Source organism: Cercospora beticola, chromosome 1 (assembly GCF_033473495.1).
Source record: "Cercospora beticola chromosome 1, complete sequence".
NCBI classification, from domain to species: Eukaryota; Fungi; Ascomycota; class Dothideomycetes; order Mycosphaerellales; family Mycosphaerellaceae; genus Cercospora; species Cercospora beticola.
The window spans coordinates 2,269,790-2,289,177 of NC_088935.1; the positions used below are offsets into that span (position 1 = coordinate 2,269,790).

The following is a 19,388-nucleotide window of genomic DNA, read 5'->3' on the forward strand; positions in this document are numbered from 1 at the left end:
GATTTGATTTGATTTGATGACGACTTGATGTAATTAGAGGGGGGCACGTCACGGGATTTCCAGCCTCAAATGTACAAACGATGTTCCTTCATGCTTGGTGCTGACTTCCGCCTGCACGCACCGGCTCTTCAAATACGATGTCCACGTCCACCGCCGGTCACCGCCGGCCAAATTCCCACCGACGCCGTACGGCCTCCTCCGCCGGCGCGTCCAGTCGCGGTCGCCGACGCCGGCAGCACGATCTCCACGCCGAAGTCGCGTGTCGACGCGCTCGAGATTCCTCTGCGGTGATCCAGCTGGCCACGAAAGTCGGCGACAAACAACCCGAGCACGAAGGCGGTGCGAATGCCCAGTCCGGCGTACGCTGACCGGAGCCATCACTACGCTGACCGTTCACCCGGCGGACGCGCCTTGCCTACGCGCTCTAATATATCATGCTATTCGCGATGGCAACGACTCTTTGCAGTTCAGTCCGCAACATGCACTCGATGGGCACTGCTTCGTCCGTCTTTACCACGCAGGTTTGCTCCTGGGGTCCGCCTCGTTCACTCGGAATGACGGGTTGAAAGCGAGGCAGTCTCGCGACCACGGGCTCGACCTGCTGTCGAATCTCGTTCAGCACGGTTCGAGCCCTGACGGAGCGTCTTGCAGCTGTGTCTAATGCGTAAGAGCCAATGAAGATCGGAGAGTCCACGATATCGCCGCAGTCAGGCTCCCCCACTATCGCCCCATACATGGAGACAATCTTGTTCGCCACCATGTATGCCACCAGCTTCACGCTCATGTCCGACATGCACGCACAGCTTAGACTCCGGTCAAGGAGGCGGATCGCTTCTCGATTTTCAGTCAAGAGCGAATCCACATCTCTGGCGCACCGAGCGTCCGCCTGCACTCCGCTGGCTGCGTTCAAACATTTCTGACTAGGAACATGCAGCTGCTCGGCTGCTAAACGCAGTAAAGTCGCGTAGCAGTCGTGCTGTGGGCAATTGTTGTGTTCCATTCCCGGTGGCAGCGTGTGCGGCGGTGACCAGTCCAACGGCGTGACCCGAGTACTCGGTGCCTTGGTCCAGTCCATCGTTGCCCAATCGCGACTACTCGAGAAATGTGAGTGCACAGGTGCCGTGGCGTCCGCCAAACCGCCCAGTGGCTTGTCCCATGGCCAATTGTCTTGGAGAAAATCGCTAATATCATGTCCGTTGCTGCAGGATTGCCCATTCGGCGATGATACATCCAGCTCGTTTCGCTCTGACGCTGGCAGATCGACATTGCCATGCAAATTGTATGACTGTTGATCCACTACAGAGCCTGGGTGCCTGCCTGTACGCAGCGAGGGGCTATAGTTGCAGCATATGTCCTTGCTGAAGCAACGCGCGCAACTTGGACGCTCCTTCCCACATCGAATCTTCTGTGCGCTGGGCCTCATCAGCCTGGCCCGTGGAAGTGGTCATATTGGTTTACCTGCACGCGTTGCATGAATCTCGCAACTTTCTACCCAAGGTCGCTTCTCCGCCGCAAGGCGTGTGTTCTTCTTCAATCGACATGCTACAAGACACTTCTGTTGCTGCGCTGTTTCTGACAATGAATGTGTCGAGGCCGAGCAATTCCAAGCTACAGAGTCTGTGGGTCATGCGAGTCTTGGGCACCTGATATTCAACACTTGCCAGACATTTCCTCAGGATTTGGTACAGGGCAACTATTGGATCTCCACAACTTGGAACATGGTCTTGGAGATCATCCTGATGCACGTGGTCGTACCAGGATATTTCGTGGACACGCAATGCCAGCTCCAATGCCAGTCACCCGACATCCCGACGCTCAAGCGAGGCGCTGACAAGAACGGAGGTGGACTAGCGTCATCACTGGAGACCGCGTACCTTCATCATGTCGGTGTCGACTCTGCCAGCCGAGCCTGATCCTTGCGACTCCCCATTCCGCCAGCACTGAGCTTCCGAGTTAGATCAAATTTGAGTCAGCTTTCATCGCGGCAGGAGCAATGAGGCACCAAACAGGAAATTACACCAGACTACAAGAGGTGCGCAGCACGTAGTTTGACTCTGAAGTAGTGCATGCCTTGCACTTCTCGAAAAGGATGTCCCGTGGACTTTGTTCTTGGTTCGCTCACCAGAGGAATCCGACTGGGGTTCAAGGAGCATTGAGCGTAGACCTCCGAGGCTATCGGCGACATTCACATCCCTGCATTTACTGCATCCGTCGTATGGAAAGGCGTCGGAGAAGTTGCTACCGGCGGGGCCCGGGCCAGTAATGCGGCTCGACTGTGTTGCCAGCCTTTCAATTCAAGGATTCTCGTCACCCCATCTGAGTTCAAGTGCACTGCTGATGGTTTAGTTTCTCCTGCAAGACGCCACTTCAGACAGCATCCTCAAGTGCACAGAGATGAGGAAGGATGATGCTCCACCATGCTTCGGTAACAGACGTGTGGTCAGGACCTCAGATTGCCATCGACGCGAAGCCAAGCATGGCTATTGGCTACACTAGTCTCACGGCTACACCACACGATTCAAGATTGAGGCTCGACACAGGCTTGATATTTCTGGAGCTAATTTGTCCATGTTGGGTGCTGCACTTCGACAGAATTCACAGGCGTCCCATCAAACGACCCTTCTGGCGACCCGTATCGGAGAGGACCCTATTTGCATGCATGGCAATCAGTTTCCCCCTTTTACCGATAACAGGCCAAACAGCGTACCGCACATGATACCGGAGTCTTCTATTGCCTCATTCGACATCCATCCCAGGCAATGCGAGGACTTACGGCCGCCTCTGGCTGGTGACAATAGTCCGCGTTCGTGCCCAGATCACTTCTCACAACTTCCGATCTGTAATCTGCACAACTCAGTATTGGGGTATAGGCTGTTCCCTTGAGCTTATGCGCCGTCGCAGTTGCGTACGGCAAGGCTACGCCATTGGGGCAATTGCATGTCGTTGTGACCGAGGGGTGTCAGAAGCGCAGGGGAATTCGCTAATCTTGGCGGCGCATGGTGTGGAGAGAGCTTGCGGCTAAACCGACCCCACGCAATCAGGTCCGTATCATGGATTTGTGTAGTATCACTTGAGTTTGGAGCTAGACTCACAACGTAGACGACTTGCAACGTCAATCGTCTAGTCACTGCAGCTAATTTTAGGACAAGAACGACTCCCACAAGCTCCAACGCAACGCCCGATAAGTGCACCCGGGGTCCAGTCTCTCCAAAGGTGCGGGACAGATATTCCCGTCTCTCAAACTGGCAACAATCGCACGAGCAACCGAAGGTTCAGATCTCGGCAACCATCGCTCGTCGTGACGTTTGAGAGACAAGCACAACTAAGCTGTAGCTGGGATGCTACACCGTGGATAAGCCGAGACCTACTATCAACAAGCGCCAAGAATGAGCTGAGAATTAACACCCTTCTCCATCAAATTCCATGAGACCTTCCAGAAGCGGCATATGGCAGTGCCCCCAACCCTCACGCGCACACAGCCTCGCTTGCCTAGCGGGGCCTGGGATGGCAATCACACTAGTCGATCTGTGCAGCTGGCATTTGCCAACGGCCGAATGGAGCGGAAACACCTACTCGCGTGGATTCCAATCGCCGTAGCGTCCACGTAAGCCCTGCATGAGTTCTACCGGCTGCATTACAATCAACACTGGATGGAGATTGTCTACTTGATGCACAGTCTCACGTAACGGTCGAGCATCACGCAAGGTTCGTGACATGCTTCGCAGAGGCTGATTGAGAAACTTTCCGAAGCAAGACAGCATGTCGAAAGCTTCCTCTATTGAGACGCTTCAATTTGATGATGCGAAAACTCAGGCCAAACCGCGTCGACGTGGATCGCAACGGCGCACGATAACCTACCCGGCTGTTGTACTCGGCCCTCTACATAGACATTGCATGGTTCTAGCGGCCAAGGCTCCTTCAAATCCACTCAGTCATTAGGTCGAAATCAGAGAGCATGATGCACACAGGTCGCCGAGACCGGCAAGGCTCGCATTGACGCAGCTTGCGCGGCGGTGATCCCGCCGACCATGTTGGAGGCAGAGGCGACCGAGTTGCCCGCCTATTCGGAATGAAGCAGGAGTATCAATGGAGAAACCATACGGCCAGTCCTAGCAGTGCGCTCCTGCGATTACTTCCCGAGGACTCGGGTGCCGTTCAGTGACAGCCCTTACCATCAGCAATCACTCTGACAGTGCTTCGAGCAGTGCTCAACGGCGTCAAGATGTCCAATGCGCCAAAAGTCCGCGACTCCTGCGACCAATGTAGCCAACAAGTGAGCATTGCGCCTGACGAGGCTCCATTTTCTTTGTCAACGGGCTCATTTCAGCTTTGCAGAAAATCAAATGCGGCAAGCAGAGACCCCGCTGTGCTCGCTGCGTATCGAAGGGGCTCGATACTTGCCATTACAGCGTGTCCATGCGCATCGGACGCCCACCAAGGAACCGGGCAGAACCTGTACTCGCGGATTCAATGACCAAAGATCCTGCCTCACCACCTCCCGATCCCAATACTGAGCAAGAATGGCCTGTGACGGATGCAAGCATGCTGTTTGACGATCTGGGATGGTCACTGGCTTCTGACGATGTGAACATCCCCGCGTCGAAAGACATTTTCGATACCCAATTCTTTCTGGACAAAGACTTGGCCGTTCTCGATGCTACTTCTAACACCACAAGAGCTGGAGCAGATGTCCTGCAATATGTTCCTCCAGCCCCAATCATGACGTTTGAGCCTCTCGGACATTGTCGACCTCTTTCAGCCACAGGCGAATCGAATCCTATCACTTCAACAGGAAGCAGCGATTGCCTCACGTGCATCATCCAGCTCCTGGATGACATGCACATCAGGAACCCTCTGTGCAACGACGGAGCTGGATATCATCACCATCCCAATTCGCGGAGCGTCGACATGGTGCTCATGCGCAACCGAATCGCCGTATCCACTTTAGCCAAGGCCGTAGACTGTCCCTGCTTCTCTGCTCAGGGATCCATACATCTGGCTTCTTACCTGCTGGTCTCGGCAGTGGTCAGCGGATATGGCGCCATCCTGAGGGCCGACGGGAAGCCGGCAACAGCCTTGTCGATCACCGACCGCGTCGCGCCTAGCCCATTGTTCATGGGATCGTACGAACTCAACGAAGCAGCTCAGCGTGGTATCCGCGGCCGAATTGTGTTGACTGAGCTCAAGAATCACCTCGAGCCGCTTTTAGAGCGCCTGCCTCGCTTCCGCGCGTCGCTCGCAGACGAGATTAGCCAAGCGACAGATGAAGAATCTATGCCCGATGTGGCGATGTCGAATACTCCTCTAGAGGTGCAGGAGTGTGTGCTACGGGAACAACTGAGGTCGCTCGTATCGGCGGCTAGCCAGATACCTTGAAGATCCGGGCACTAGCACGAATGCACTCGGCATGTACATTATACTTGATCGCCAGCCTTCCGAGCAGAAACGCTGGCGCTACCTAATTGCCTTCAACGGCATTTGGTTCCCAAACGACCCACATTTTCACATCTGCCGTACATCTGAAGCAACCAACGTTTGACTGGCCATTGAAAGGCAAGAGCCTTAGGCCAGAGAAGAAGTTGCTCCGCTGGCCAGCCTGGAAATAAGCACTTGATTGATTACAGCCAGACGCCAGTACTTCTCCCCGCCGCTATTCTGCAGTCTTGCTGAGATAAGAATACCCGAAGGGGACATTTACCCCGATCACCTTGCAGAATGCACCACAGGGTCTTGCGCTGCCCGAAAGAGCTCGCGGACCCATAAATTTCACGCGTCGGCTTTGACTTCACTCTACCTGAAGAGCATGGCTTGCATCGTACTTTTCGACTCGCGCACTCAGCTTGGCTTCGTTGAGTAGCGCACATCGCTTGCAGCAGGCTTACGAACACGAACACCCCCATCTGCGTGTCTCGGCTGCACATTGGCGAAGAGACGAGCGTCGCTCTGCATTTGTGCACATGCAGGACCTCCGTCTGAGGTTGTGCACGGAAGCATTCAAGTAAGCGCCCTCAACGCCTGTTCATCCATCTCGCCAAGACTGTTCTAGGATCACCCACATGGGACTTGACCCTGCATTATGCACAGCAGCATATCGGGATCTTGTAGCTTGCGCACTCCAAGACACTAGAACAAATCAACAAGATGTTAGCGCCTGTCTCGGTCCTGCCTCCGCGCTTCCGCGATGTCTCAAGCTGCTTTCTTGGCGAGCATGGCCGTCCTGGTAAAGGCATATGAGTGATTACTCAGAAGGATGACTTTATGACCTACTGAGGCATAAGGTTCAAGGTTTTGATGTACGACGAATGCGACGGCGTATTACTCTTCGATGACACCACAATCAGCCACGGCCGTATCATCCACACTGGAACAACCGGCAAGAACGTTTGGAAGTTCCGGAAGGAAGACCTGCCAGTCACTTTGTCTGATCAATCCTTACGCTCCATCGACGATGTAGATCTCGTCGCAATACGCTTGATATCCGACGTCGCCGGCTTTAGTCCACCGCTGCGCGACGGAGTTCTCTCCACTGAAGCCTGCATTGCCAGTTTAGTAGAGCATGAGTTGACATGATGTGATCAACGATCCTCCAACACCACCAATGGGACGGCAACGCTCACAAAGCTGTGATGACGATACAAAGTCGTCTTGGAATACCATACATGCCCTTGTCAAGGGCCGCCAAGAACATCATGATCAAAGAATCGCCGAAAAGCACATTTTCCTCTGAATAGTGAGATCTTCTCTGCTAGTCGGCTTGTAGCCAACAAAAATGGTAACTAAGAGACTCTGGGAGTGTCGTCTCGCTGCCACATATTCGTCATTGTCTCTTATGGAAGCTCACCAGCTGGGTCCGGAACAAGTTTTGGTCGCAGAGATATATTTGAGATCCAGACCTCGCTCAGTCGCGGGATGAATTGCGCTGTTGACATGTAATTTTTGAGTCGCACTCAACGTCTTCGACAAGAATGACTCAGCAGAGCATTTCTATGCTGGAGCAATTTCGTCGGGTTGAACGTTTGAGCCTGCATGTCTCTTTGGATGACAATTGTGGCTACGACTCGAACTCTCTCGACCTCGATATTGGAATGGGTCCTGCTGAGAATCCGCGAATGGTCTGATAGTTCGTATTGCGTCTCTGATCTTCTCGTGGAAGTCAGCTCCCGCTTAAGGTGCTTGTCGTTGGCTCCAATGATCCTGCCTGGGCGGAAGTTCGTTTCTGTGCTTCACACCATAACTCGTCGAAGAGATATATTGGCTCCGACAACGCTATACATCGAGTGTGTCTGATGAAACCATTTGAGAAACGCGAGCCTGCTCAATACTGTGAGGAGGTGCGGTGGCATGGGTGTTTCTTGGCATCCGTATTCGTCTCTTCCGAAACATGTGCAACCACCAATGCTGCTCCCTCGCATCCACAATCCGTTTCAGGAGGCTCGGTAGACCCAATCTTCAGCGGTATGGCCACCCTTCCGTGCATACGAATCAAGGGATCACGGCTCCTCCGAAGATCCGCACACCACCCGGCAACACAGCCCGACAGCTGCAAGGCATATGGCAGAACGCGGGATGTATCAACGATGTTGCATTGGGCTCGCCTGAAAGTGAACTGCTGCATTATCCAGATGTCGGCATCTCGTGGCCGATCGACCGCTTCGCACCCTCACCTCACCCTCACCCTCATTCTCATTGCGCGGGTTTGTGACTGGTCTTCTGGGACGCGAACGCCACGTGCCGAATTTGTATTTTCACATGTCAGGCGCCGAAACGGTTCACCTGATGCGGCTGCACAGGCCGCAGCACGCGAGTAAACATTGGTGAATTGAGATTGTCGGCCCGCGCTTGCCTGTGAATTATAATAGTCAAATGAGCAGGCACAAACATCTTCTAGCTTATGACTCGCAGTGACCCAACGGACCTGGAACACCATCTCACAGTCCATTCATACACTCCGCCATGCACCGTAAAAGCAGCCGTACGCCCTTGACAGACTTGCTCTGTGATACGCACAGACGGGTTGAGGAGCTCCGCGCCAATGGCGACCTACGGATCTCGGGTCACACGCTAGACGTGGCCAGTGTCGTGGCAGTAGCGAGGTTGGAAGGACTTATCTCGTAGGGGAACTACAGCTGACAGTGCTGCCAGGCACAACGTCGTCCCCAAAATCGAGGAGATCAATGGAGTGCTAAGTCTTGCAAAGAGCGTCAAGGTTGTGCAAGCCAGCTATGAGAAAGGGGAAACTCTCTACGGTGCGTCTATCATTGAGATTCCAATGCAGCAACTATTTCGTCTTCTACCTCAACAAGAGTGATTTCTATCGACTCGCAGCGTTAATACATTCTCTAGGCATCAACACTGGCTTTGGCGGAAGTGCCGATGTTCGTTCACAGAATCCGGATGCTCTGCAGCGCAGCCTTCTACAGACACTGCAGAGCGCCGTTCTAACAACTCGGGATCGAACTGGAGTAGCCAACGGAATTCAATCCCATGCACTGCCCGCGGCATGGACGAAAGCCATGATGGCGGTGAGGGCCAACTCGGTACTGCGTGGCCACTCAGCCATTTCTCGGGACGCTGTTGATGCACTTTTGAATCTGCTCCATCAAAGAATTACACCAATTGTGCCTCTTCGCGGCTCAATATCTGCCTCTGGGGATCTTATGCCTCTTGCCTACGTCGCTGGCGCCATTGAGGGCTCACCTGATGTGTTCGTTGAAGTGGAAGAGCGGTCTAAGGTCACAGTACAGCAAGCAGATCAGGCCCTCTTATCCCGAGGGCTGACGCCTACCGCATTGTCTGCGAGAGATGCTCTTGCTCTTGTCAATGGTACATCCGCTTCCGCAGCTGTCGCCAGCTTGGTGTTCGCAGAAGCCGCACAACTCTCCATTCTATCTGCATGCATCACTGCACTCAATTCGGAAGCTATGTCAGCGCGCGTAGAGTGGTCCCATCCCTTCCTCTCCGATATAAGGCCTCATCCTGGGCAATATGAAACATCCCACATCATCAGAACTTTTCTTCAGGACTCGGAAATGGTATCTGGGGCTGGCGACGACATCACGATGGCGGGAAGTCTTGTTGAGCGCTTTGAAGGCTCACTTGCACAGGATCGATATCCGCTGCGTACCTCGCCACAATGGCTGGGACCTCAATTTGAAGACATTCTATCAGCTCACACACAGATATCTACTGAGCTGAACTCGACCTCTGACAACCCTAGTAAGTTCTTTCGAAGTACTTTCCCATTCCTGTGACCTTGGGTGCCCTCTTCTCAACAGAGCTACGCCATGACTCCTGCTAACACTCTGCGGCAAGGCACCGATCCTGTGGGAGGCCAGGTCTATTGCGGTGGTAACTTCCAGGCGTCTAGCATTACATCTGCGGTTGAAAAAATGCGCCTTGGGTTGCAGTAAGTGTCGTTAGAATTTCTCCGAGACACATGCTTACCGGCTACTTTCAGGATGGTCGGGAAGATGTTATTCAGCCAGACTACAGAGATCCTCAATCATCAGATGAGCAATGGACTGCCAGCCAACCTTGCAGCTGACGATCCTAGCCAATCCTTTTGCTTGAAAGGTCTGGATATCAACATGGCAGCATATCAATCGGAATTGTCCTTCTTGGCAAACCCGGTTTCCAACCATGTGCAGTCTGCAGAGATGCACAACCAGGCCATCAATTCCCTTGCGCTACTGTCGGCAAGATATACCCACCAGGCTGTCGAACTGGTGGCTCTCTTGTCCGCTAGCGCACTTTATGCCGCTTGTCAAGGGGTGGATCTACGCGTCATGCATGCGACGTTCCTCAGCGAGGTCACTCCACAGATCGATGATCTGTGCACTGCCACGCTGTCGGTGCACACTGGCGAGGCAGGCTATAAGGATATCGTTGCTTCTGCATCCAAGGCAATGCGGAGAACCTGGTAAGGCGCTCGTCCCAGAAGCTGTGAAGACCCAATTGCTAATCCCTGCACTCCATCACACAGGTGGAAGAATGCTTCGGCCTCTTTCGAGCAGCGGAGTGACAAAGCTGCGCAGGCTTATGTGCTCCATCTTGCTGGGCTTGACCCATCTTCCCGGAGCAAGATCCACCTCAACCTGTCGATCAAAGATGTGAACAGTCTGCAGGCCAAGATCAAGTCCGAGCTGCTTCACACTTTCACCGCGAAACGTGCTACGTTCCTGGAATCACCAGATACTGCACAATATCTCGGCGCGGGAACTAGGAAGCTGCACGGATATGTTCGGAATACTCTGGCTGTGCCAATGCATCACGGCTTAGAGGCTCATCCACGTTGCGGATCCGGAGACCAAGGCAAGCGCAAGACTATAGGCTCGCAGGTCTCTATCATCTACGAAGCCATCCGGGATGGGATTCTCTTTGGCGAGGTAGCTGAAGCGATGCATGAGCTTGGAATCGTTGCGCTGCCTAATTGAAGGGCCGGCCTCAGGCGTTCTGTCGACCAAACGCAGACCCAATAGATCGATACTTATATGACCATGCAGAAGTCGCTGAGCTTGATACTTTTATAGCGGTATGTCTTGTACTGCGGACGTTTCTCCTCGACCAACGCTTACTCTGCGAATATCTCTTCACCATAGACACTTTCGTTAGCACTCGAAAAATCGTTGAAGTCTACATGTATTCAATGCTGACTGCTGGACCAGAGGACAGATGTTGCGCTTCTGATGCCTCAGGCATTATAGCATATAAAGATCATGCCGTGCGCTCATTGGATAGGAGTCTTGCAGCGGGCCCACCTAGCTTGCAAAGTCTTGGCCCGGCGAACATAGTCCGTATGTCCTCGAGTGCCCGACTCAGACGGCCACGTCCGCCGTATACTGTTTTCGATCTACGGCAATAGGTTCGTCATCGACAAATAGCAGGGAGATCGTTGTTCAGTTCGCGCAATTCCACGTGGTAGGTGGGCCGCTGATAGTCTGAGAAAGATTTCATAAAGAGGTAGGGGCCGTCGAATGAGTTCCTCATAGCAGTCTGGACCGGCTACTTTCCACACACTGACAATGGCAAGCCCAGCGCGATCAACGCATACTGACACAGAATCTCACGATGTTGTGAAGAGTGACTCCGAATCGAAACTGGAACTGGAGCACAGCGATTCTGATATTCAAGATGAGAAGCCAGCCTCGAAATCTGCGGAGACTCCTGAAGCCAAGTCAGAAGAAGATGAAGAACTCAACGATCAAGGCGAAAAGTATATCTCCGGCTGGCCTTTGGTATTCCTCTTGTTAGCCATGGTCTCAACAGTCTTCATTGTCGCTTTGAGCAACACCATCATCAGCACAGCCATCCCGGCCATCACAACAGCATTCAATAGTACGCGAGATATTGGTTGGTACAACTCCGGCGAGGCTCTTGCGGCCACAGCATTCCAACTACCTTTCGGACGAGCGTATCTGTTGATGGACCTGAAGTGGACTTTTCTCGTGTCATTGACCCTATACCTGATTGGCAGTCTGATCTGCGGAGTGGCAAACTCTTCTGTGCTTCTCATTCTGGGCAGAGCAATTGCAGGTGTCGGCAACGCAGGAGTCTTCGCTGGCGTCTTCATCATCATCGCTCGAAACGTTCCTCTGCGAAAACGAGCACTTTATGCTGGGCTGGTTGGAGCGACATTTGCCATTGCTGCTGTGCTGGGACCTGTTCTGGGTGGTATCTTTACTGACCGTATTAGCTGGAGATGGTGCTTCTACAGTAAGTCTTGGGCAGCGTTTACTCTATTCCACCTGTTGACACTTTTTCTAGTCAATCTGCCTATTGGAGCTGTAGCGGTGGCTATCATAGTGTTCCTCTTGCCATCGAGACCAGGTGAAAAAGCAGCAGAGGTGAAGGACCTTTCCTGGTGGCAGTTCTTCCTAAAGCTCAATCCTTTTGGGTCGGCCCTTCTACTGGGATCCCTGGCATGTTTCTTTCTTGCCCTTCAGTGGGGCGGCGGCGAATATCCCTGGAGTGCTGGTCGCGTGGTCGCGGTCCTTGTGGTCTTCGCTGTCAGCTTCATTGGATGGCTGGTTCTGCAATATTTCCAAGGTGAAGAGGCCACACTACCATACAACGTTGCGAAACAGCGTACTGTGGGTGGCGCCTCCATCTATACCCTGCTTCTGAGCGCCGCATTTGGACTCGTGATATACTATCTGCCTCTTTGGTGAGTTGATTCATGAGCATGCACTAGGCCCACGAACTGACATTATGAAGGTTTCAAGCAGTACGATCTGACAGTGCCGAAGCTGCTGGTCTCAAGCAACTTGGTATCGTCATCTCGCTCACTCTCTCATCAATTGCAGCTGGCGGTGCTGTTGTAAAAATAGGATATTACTATCCTTTCATTTACGCCGGAACTATCTTATGCAGCATCGGCGCTGGCTTGCTTTACACGATCACACTCGACACACCGCAATGGGATATGTAAGTACTCGAGCCCCGACTGATTTGAGCAATTTCTAACACATGACAGTATCGGTTATTCGATCGTATTCGCCATTGGTATCGGCGTCAGTCTCGAGCAATCCAACGTTGCTGTTCAGACTGTCCTGCCCGATGCTCAGATTCCAGCAGGCACAAGCTTGGTACTCTTCGTCCGATTACTTGGATCAGCAATCCCCGGACCCATCGGGCAAAGTGTACTCCAGACAACACTTGCCAGTAGGCTAGGGACTGAGGTCGCTGAGCAAGCTTATGGTGGCACCGGAGCAACTGAGATCCGCTCAAAGCTCGACAACATCTTTGGAGCTGGCACACCTGAAGCTCGAGATGCCCTTGACGCTTTCAATGATTCTGTGACGAAGATCTTCATGGTCGCAATCATAGTCTCTTGTCTGAGTGTGTTGCCTCTTCCACTCATCGAGCTCAAGAGCGTTAAGCGTGAGAAACGAGACAACGAAGACGCCAAAGAAGGCAAGAAAACTAATGGGACGACGGGCAAGACAGAAGATCCAGAGAAAGGGCAGAGTGCAGAGATCGCGGGCAAAGCAGTGTGAGATGTGGCATCAGACCGAGCAACGAGTGTATAGACATTGCAGCGAGCTGTTACGACTAACGCATGTCCCCAATAGAGTGTGTGGCTCAGAGGCAATAGAGCTTTGACGACGAAATAAACAAAGAATTTTAATGGCTACCAGTCCTCTCGAACTCTCGTCGAAAGCACGCGCTTTCCGAAGCAAAGGAGTCTTCACAGCTCACGAGATTGAATAACGCTATGGAGCTGTCGATGATCTCCCTTGGAGAACGATCGAATTTTTCTCATTCCACTCAGCTCGATTTCCCAATCATGGAAGAATTGGAAGACAACTATGCTGCAGAAGAGTCAAATCATCAAGAGCTACGAAAAATAGCTAAGACTACTGTACACGACCCCTACTCAGCCTCCTGATCTTCCCAGAACACAAAGCATCTCGTTTCAGTACTCGCTCTCGGCTCTCCGAAATCATCTGGAGTAGGGAAAGAAGAATGTGGAACACGTCTTGCAGTGCCATCCTTCTTAGAATCAAACATCTTGATCAACAACGCCTCATCCTCCGTCATACCAGATACATAATGCCACTTGTGCTGTGTTGGAGTCTTGGGAGGAGCAACAGCCCACATCTGGTTCTCCTGAGGTGCGGCGTCCGGCCATCTCATTGGTACAAGATGCAGAGTGTTGAACAACTCGTCCTCTCGGACTGATCGAGCATCGCAGACTGCTAGCGGCTCATTGGTGACTTTCCGAACGGGACGCCAGACGTTGATGATGGCCCATCTGGTTTTCTCCAGCCTGCGGGCCTCTTCTTGGGGAAGATCCAGGTAGAGTCTACGAACTGCGCCTTGGTAGGATTGATCGACGTGCACGAAACGTCCTGGAGTCTGCCCCTTGGTCATTGTCATGTCTGGGGCATTCTTCTCCTCCTCAGTCGTATCGTTGTAATTCAACGAACGATGGAGATGTCCGATCACATGAACCTTAGTCGCTCCAGTGCTGCGTAAAGGTCAACACGACGATCTTTGATGGCGTGATCGATCATACTTACACCCTCTTCAACATCTCAGCAACTTCGCCAAAGTACGGTCCCTGACGAATTGCCAAGTAGTCCGCAAATTCAGTCACGGAGGTTTTGTGCTTGACCCAAGCAAAGCCATGAGTGTCGAGGTTGAAGTTGTGTTCATTACCACGTTCATTGTTGATTCGTACCGTCCGGGTCTCATACTTCCTGCGCATCAAACCAACAGTACCGCCCCAAATGACTTCGTCGCCTCCATCACGTGGGTCAAGACGGTAGTTGAATTCAACATCGTAGTAAGGCTTCTCTGGCAATTCCTTGTTGCTTGTGTCTTCAGGTGGGCTTGGTGGTGCCACGAATGGTACTGCATCCTGCAGAGTCTCAGTGGTCGTGATAGTACTTGTCATCTTGGCGGTTCTTGTTAGGCGGTGAAAAAGACGATTGAACAGTTTCTGCGTCTGGCACCGTGCTCCAGAAAGCTGCATAGAAAGTTGACTGAGTTTCAGTGATAAGATCGACTTGATAAGCTGAATACGCGGAATTCCATGCCTGACTTGCATGGGAGAACTTGGCCGCTGCGGCATGTGAACGATTCGGCGACCAGCTCGGATACTTTCATCATACTGGTACGTACTCGTACGAGGTACTCTCGGCGAGCACCTCGCGACGTTCGCCGGTTTACGAGCTAGCCTTCGGTGTAATCAAGTTTGGAGATTCTCAGAGGGAGTCTGGGAAGCTGCGATCGTTCGATCTGTACATAGGCGACATGTCTCCGTACAATCGAAGACGATTGCAATTATGACAAAAACAGGCTTAGGAGAAAGATCGAGGTCATGGTGATCTTAGTACATGAGTGTATTCAGTATAACAAGATGTATTATTAGCTTCAAATACGCTGCTTATGCTAAGCACCGAGCATCCTATCTCATGCTACAAACACGACCCTGTGCCTTCATCACCTAGAAAGTGAACTCCTCAATCCAAGTCAACGATCCCCTAAATCACCACAAAGTTAGCAAAACCCAACAAAATAAGCAGCAGAGATCAGAAAGTGACAACATACTTGCTGCGAGTCATATCCGCAAAGTTGAAGTGATCTGGAATAGTAGTACGCAAAAACTCCTCATCCTTTTGCATAGTCTGAATACTCTCAATGTCTTTGACAATCATCTCAAAAACAGTGTCATAAGCGAGGACATTCTCTTCTGGCTGGCCGGCCATCAGAGCCGCTTGCTTGGGCTTAGAGTGAGCATCGTTGTGCTTCTGCGATGCGAGTAAGTAAATGATTTGTGTGAAATGCTATTTCAAGGCAGGGAGGCACGGACCACAGTGTAACGAACAATGCCATATTTCTTCAGAAATGGTATCATCATGGGAGCATTGACCTTGGAGACATGGTTGTGGTGATCCTCCTCAGATTGGTCTGGCTTCTTGGTGACGTAGATGCTCCAGCAGAGCAGACGGTTTGGCTCTCCGATGGATCCCATTGTGATAATTGATGGCTGATAGAGTGGTTGTTTGCTTGGTCTTTGAATTTGGTGTGGAAGGAGTGTTTGCTGAATTCTTGATTGATCAAAGACGATTGATGTAGTTATGGAAAGCGCTCTCCCTGTTCATCCCATATTCCTGCGAGGTATGCATCCATGATCCCAGCGACTCTGAAAGACGCGCAAGAGGGTCGGAGAGTGTGACAGATGCCGAGAAACGAACCGTGTACGTAGATTGAGGTTGGATAGCGATGATGCCGAGCGTCGATTGACATGTGACAGGCTGGTGATCTCCACCGGGAACTTCTTGGTCTGAGCTCGGTGATTAATGCCGAATTTGATTCATTGCCTCGTGACTTTGAAATCAAGACAGAGGAGTTCGGAAACCATCTAACAGGATACCGGCGCTTCGATTCTCGTACAGTGCCGCCGTGGGCACGCGGATTGAGATCCTTCTACACCTTCTCATAATTGCCAAGACCATCGCTCGGTCTGATCAGCTGATGACTCTGTTTCCGTGACTGGTAAGCCTTGTACAGTATGGACACCAGAGCCATTGCGAGCACTGCCAGCAGCGTAAGCTGGTGGCTCGCGAGGATTTTCCAGACTCGACTCGATCCACCAGCTGCTGCGGCGAATAAACCGGTCGAGCAGGACGCATCTGCGACTCGTTAGCGAAGCTGCCTCACAGAAATTCATGGCAAAGATGCTCACCTTTCTCGGGCAAAAGAGCCCCATCAATCAAATGTGCCACTCCCCCATATAGCAACAGATCAGTGCGAACGACTTCAGCACCATTAACAAAGATCTCGCCTCTCTTTCCACGACGAATACGCAACGTGCTGCCATCCAAAGTTTCCAAAGTCTCCACGCCATCAAAGAGACTCTGATACAGCACTCGATTCGGCACGGCATGCTGAGCCACCACAGACTTCAGCTGCTCCGATGTAAGCATATCCAGAATAGGCTGCAGCTTGGCGAGTGCTTCGTCTTGCGGAATGAAGATCGTGACATCCGACAAGCTCTCCAGTCTAGCAACGCTGTCGGATCGTTCCAACAGATTCAAGAATTCAGTCATGCCGCCGAGCCTTGCAGTCTCAGAAATGTTGTGAGGCAGGACCATGTTCGCGTCGATAGCGTGAATGACGCCGTGATCGTAGGGAATGTCTGCTTCCACGACGGGCGTCAAGACACCCAATCCGGATTCGACCAGGATACCATTCGCTCCGCCTGTTCGATTGCTTCTCAGCTTCGCAGCTTGACCTCTCGTCAAATTGTTGAACAGGTGTGGCTGCAGAGCTGTCTGCACAACCTTTGCTTCGTGGTGCAATGCCTTGACCGTGTCGGTTGTGTAGATGGCATCCAGTTGTGCATACTTGAAGATCGCTCGAGCGATGTTGGGGTCAGCGGTCGTAAGGTTGATGCCAAAGTCGGCCAGGCTGCGCAGTGCCTGATTCGTCATCGCGAAAAACGTGGCATTGGCCGTGAATTCCAGTTCATCGACCAGGCCATGCTGATGAAGAAGATCGCGTAGCAGTGAGAATGAGTCCCGCTTTGCAAGCACTTGATCCAGTGATTGCGCAGTGGCACGGGAGAGCAGGCAGCCCGCCACAGCGAGCGCTGGAAAATGCATAATGGCAGTATTGAATTGTTGGCGTGATTCTTGGCTAATCGATCTCCAATGCGAGGGTGAATACGCTGCCAGTGTCTTGTTCTAGCGAGTTGCCTTTGAAGTCAGCGGTGTAGTAGAAGCTGTAGTCGCCGGTTCGGTGACCTCAGACACGACTCGGGATTCAATGCCCGTTGGACGCCAAGACATCCAAAGACCTACACGATGTTCTTCTAGATCTTTGGCAAGAGATACTGCTCTTGGTCTCAGGCAGACATCCATGTTGCGGACAAGAATTTGAAGTTCGTCCACTTCGTCAACAATGTGGTCTGTTCGACTCTACCCCTTGGCGTTGACCCTACTGTTTCAATGCGTCAGCCCAGCCGCAGCTCGTCCATCGGGATGCGTGGACGATGTCGAGGTCGTTCAAGAGATTGGAAGCAAAGAAATACAGGCTCCAGTTGTTCGCTTCGAAATCTCCCTAACGACACAGTCAATCGACGCAGCTGGAATAGGTTTTCGGGAAGCGATCTTCATCAACGATGCCTTTATCGGACCTACCCTCTACGCCAAGCAAGGCGATAGGATCGAGTTCGTCGTTCACAACTACATGCAACAAGACACAAGCATCCATTTCCATGGCATCGATCAGCGATCTACGCCATGGTCGGACGGAGTGCCAGGCCTGACACAAAGCCAAATCAGGCCTGGGGCGTCATTCCTGTACAACTGGACTGCACACGACGCCGGAACATACTTCTACCATTCTCACGCCAAATCTCAAATGATGGACGGCCTTTATGGCGCGGTCGTCATTGCACCAGATGACGAGGCACCGCGTCCATTTCATCTTATCAGCAGCGGCGAGGCCGATCAGGCGGCAATGCTTGCAGCGGAGAAGTTGATGCGACCCATCTTCGTCAGTGACTGGTCCCAGTACACGTCTGCAGAATACCACGGAATCCAGCATGCTGCGAATATTGATTTCTCGTGCATGGACTCCATCCTCGTCCAAGGGGTTGGCTCGCAGTACTGCCTGTCCGAGGAAGAGCTTGACGATATGACGAATCCCATTGTTTTGCAGCTGTTGAAAGAGCTCGCAGGCGGACATATGACGCCGAAGGGTTGCATCCCTCCGTTGCAAATGTTCAATGGAGACTTTGAATTGCACCTGGAGAATGTGCCGGAGCTCGCTTACAACAAGTGCAAAGGAGGACAGAGCTCGAAGGGAAACTATACGATTGACGTTGACACCTCGATCGGCTGGGCGGCGTTGACATTCGTCAATCCTGGAGGGTTGTACCCTCTGCAGCTGTCGATTGACTCGCACGAATTGTACGTGTACGCTGTAGATGGGCAGTACGTGTACCCAATAGTCGCAGATCGTGTCCTGGTCAACACTGGGAGTCGAATATCCGTGATGATCAAGCTCGATCAAGAGAAGGCCAGACACGTTGTGCGAGTTGCCAACGATTACCTCAACCAGATCTTAGGCGGCTTCGCCGAGCTAGCGTACGATGGCGCGACAAATGCTCCCAAACACCCGCATCCGAAGACGAACTATGGTGGCAAGCTGATTAGCAGCGAGATGGTGTCGTTTGTGCCCGAGGACAGCAGCCCATACCCAGCCTTGCGACCTGCGCAGAGCGCCGACTCCACTTTCAAGCTTCGGCTGAAAAAACTAGGCCAACCTTATAGAGCGTACGAGTGGACGCAGACCGGCAGCCTGGGCTACAACATTAGCCATGAGCACGACGACCCTCCGTTGCTGCTGCAGAATGTAGAAGATGTTCCCGCCACGGAACTTACGCTGAAAACGCAGATCGGTGATTGGGTCGACCTCGTCCTCGTAACAGCAGGTCCATTCGCCCAAGCGCATCCAATGCACAAACACGGCAACAAAGTGTTCCTCATCGGCTCGGGTTCAGGGAGCTTTCCGTGGGAGAGCGTGGAAGAGGCGATCCCACATCTGCCCGAAGGCACTTTCAACTTCCAAGATCCTCCATACCTGGATACATTCAACACAGTGGAGATGGAGGGGCAAGCCAACGATACCTGGACTGCAGTCAGGTACAAGGCTGAATATGCCGGTGCATGGTTATTCCACTGCCATGTGCAAACGCATTTGTCGGGCGGGATGGGCATGGTCGTCCTGGATGGCGTGGATGCTTGGCCAGAAGTGCCCTTAGCTTATCAGGAGTGGAATGGATTCGAGCCGCCTGCTTTGTCGTGAGCGAGTGTAGCTTGAGACTGCAGAAAAATAGTGCAGCTATGCGCCCCATCGCTAGTCAAATAATTGAA

The 19,388-nt window shown here is 52.4% G+C and overlaps 8 protein-coding genes across 8 annotated transcripts; 4 read left to right on the plus strand and 4 right to left on the minus strand.

Annotated features, from left to right (window-relative positions):
• Window positions 1–424: 424 nt before the first annotated feature.
• RHO25_000871 (uncharacterized protein) lies at window positions 425–1,423 on the minus strand (the record flags this gene model as incomplete). The annotated part of the gene is made up of 1 exon (XM_023593480.1): window positions 425–1,423. The coding sequence occupies one exon, from the start codon at window positions 1,421–1,423 to the stop codon at window positions 425–427; it is 999 nt and encodes a 332-aa protein (XP_023460066.1).
• Window positions 1,424–4,470: 3,047 nt separating this feature from the next.
• Window positions 4,471–5,376, plus strand: RHO25_000872 (uncharacterized protein; the record flags this gene model as incomplete). Its single annotated transcript, XM_023593481.2, has 1 exon — window positions 4,471–5,376. The coding sequence occupies one exon, from the start codon at window positions 4,471–4,473 to the stop codon at window positions 5,374–5,376; it is 906 nt and encodes a 301-aa protein (XP_023460067.1).
• A 2,577-nt stretch (window positions 5,377–7,953) lies between these two features.
• Window positions 7,954–10,433, plus strand: RHO25_000873 (uncharacterized protein; the record flags this gene model as incomplete). Its single annotated transcript, XM_023593482.2, has 6 exons — window positions 7,954–8,093; window positions 8,143–8,246; window positions 8,344–9,216; window positions 9,313–9,406; window positions 9,458–9,919; window positions 9,983–10,433. 6 exons carry the CDS (start codon window positions 7,954–7,956, stop codon window positions 10,431–10,433), a joined length of 2,124 nt encoding a protein of 707 aa, XP_023458821.1.
• Window positions 10,434–11,021: 588 nt separating this feature from the next.
• On the plus strand, window positions 11,022–12,995 carry RHO25_000874 (uncharacterized protein; the record flags this gene model as incomplete). The annotated part of the gene is made up of 4 exons (XM_023593483.2): window positions 11,022–11,712; window positions 11,764–12,163; window positions 12,214–12,423; window positions 12,473–12,995. The coding sequence occupies 4 exons, from the start codon at window positions 11,022–11,024 to the stop codon at window positions 12,993–12,995; spliced, it is 1,824 nt and encodes a 607-aa protein (XP_023458820.1).
• A 376-nt stretch (window positions 12,996–13,371) lies between these two features.
• Window positions 13,372–14,398, minus strand: CTB9 (Hydroxylase/desaturase ctb9; the record flags this gene model as incomplete). Its single annotated transcript, XM_023593484.1, has 2 exons — window positions 13,372–13,969; window positions 14,022–14,398. 2 exons carry the CDS (start codon window positions 14,396–14,398, stop codon window positions 13,372–13,374), a joined length of 975 nt encoding a protein of 324 aa, XP_023458823.1.
• Window positions 14,399–14,950: 552 nt separating this feature from the next.
• CTB10 (Dehydratase ctb10) lies at window positions 14,951–15,478 on the minus strand (the record flags this gene model as incomplete). Its single annotated transcript, XM_023593485.2, has 3 exons — window positions 14,951–14,987; window positions 15,055–15,254; window positions 15,317–15,478. The coding sequence occupies 3 exons, from the start codon at window positions 15,476–15,478 to the stop codon at window positions 14,951–14,953; spliced, it is 399 nt and encodes a 132-aa protein (XP_023458822.1).
• A 455-nt stretch (window positions 15,479–15,933) lies between these two features.
• Window positions 15,934–17,111, minus strand: CTB11 (Fasciclin-like arabinogalactan protein ctb11; the record flags this gene model as incomplete). Its single annotated transcript, XM_023593486.1, has 2 exons — window positions 15,934–16,139; window positions 16,193–17,111. 2 exons carry the CDS (start codon window positions 17,109–17,111, stop codon window positions 15,934–15,936), a joined length of 1,125 nt encoding a protein of 374 aa, XP_023458817.1.
• A 298-nt stretch (window positions 17,112–17,409) lies between these two features.
• Window positions 17,410–19,320, plus strand: CTB12 (Multicopper oxidase ctb12; the record flags this gene model as incomplete). Its single annotated transcript, XM_023593487.1, has 1 exon — window positions 17,410–19,320. One exon carries the CDS (start codon window positions 17,410–17,412, stop codon window positions 19,318–19,320), a length of 1,911 nt encoding a protein of 636 aa, XP_023458816.1.
• Between the last annotated feature and the right edge of the window lie 68 nt (window positions 19,321–19,388).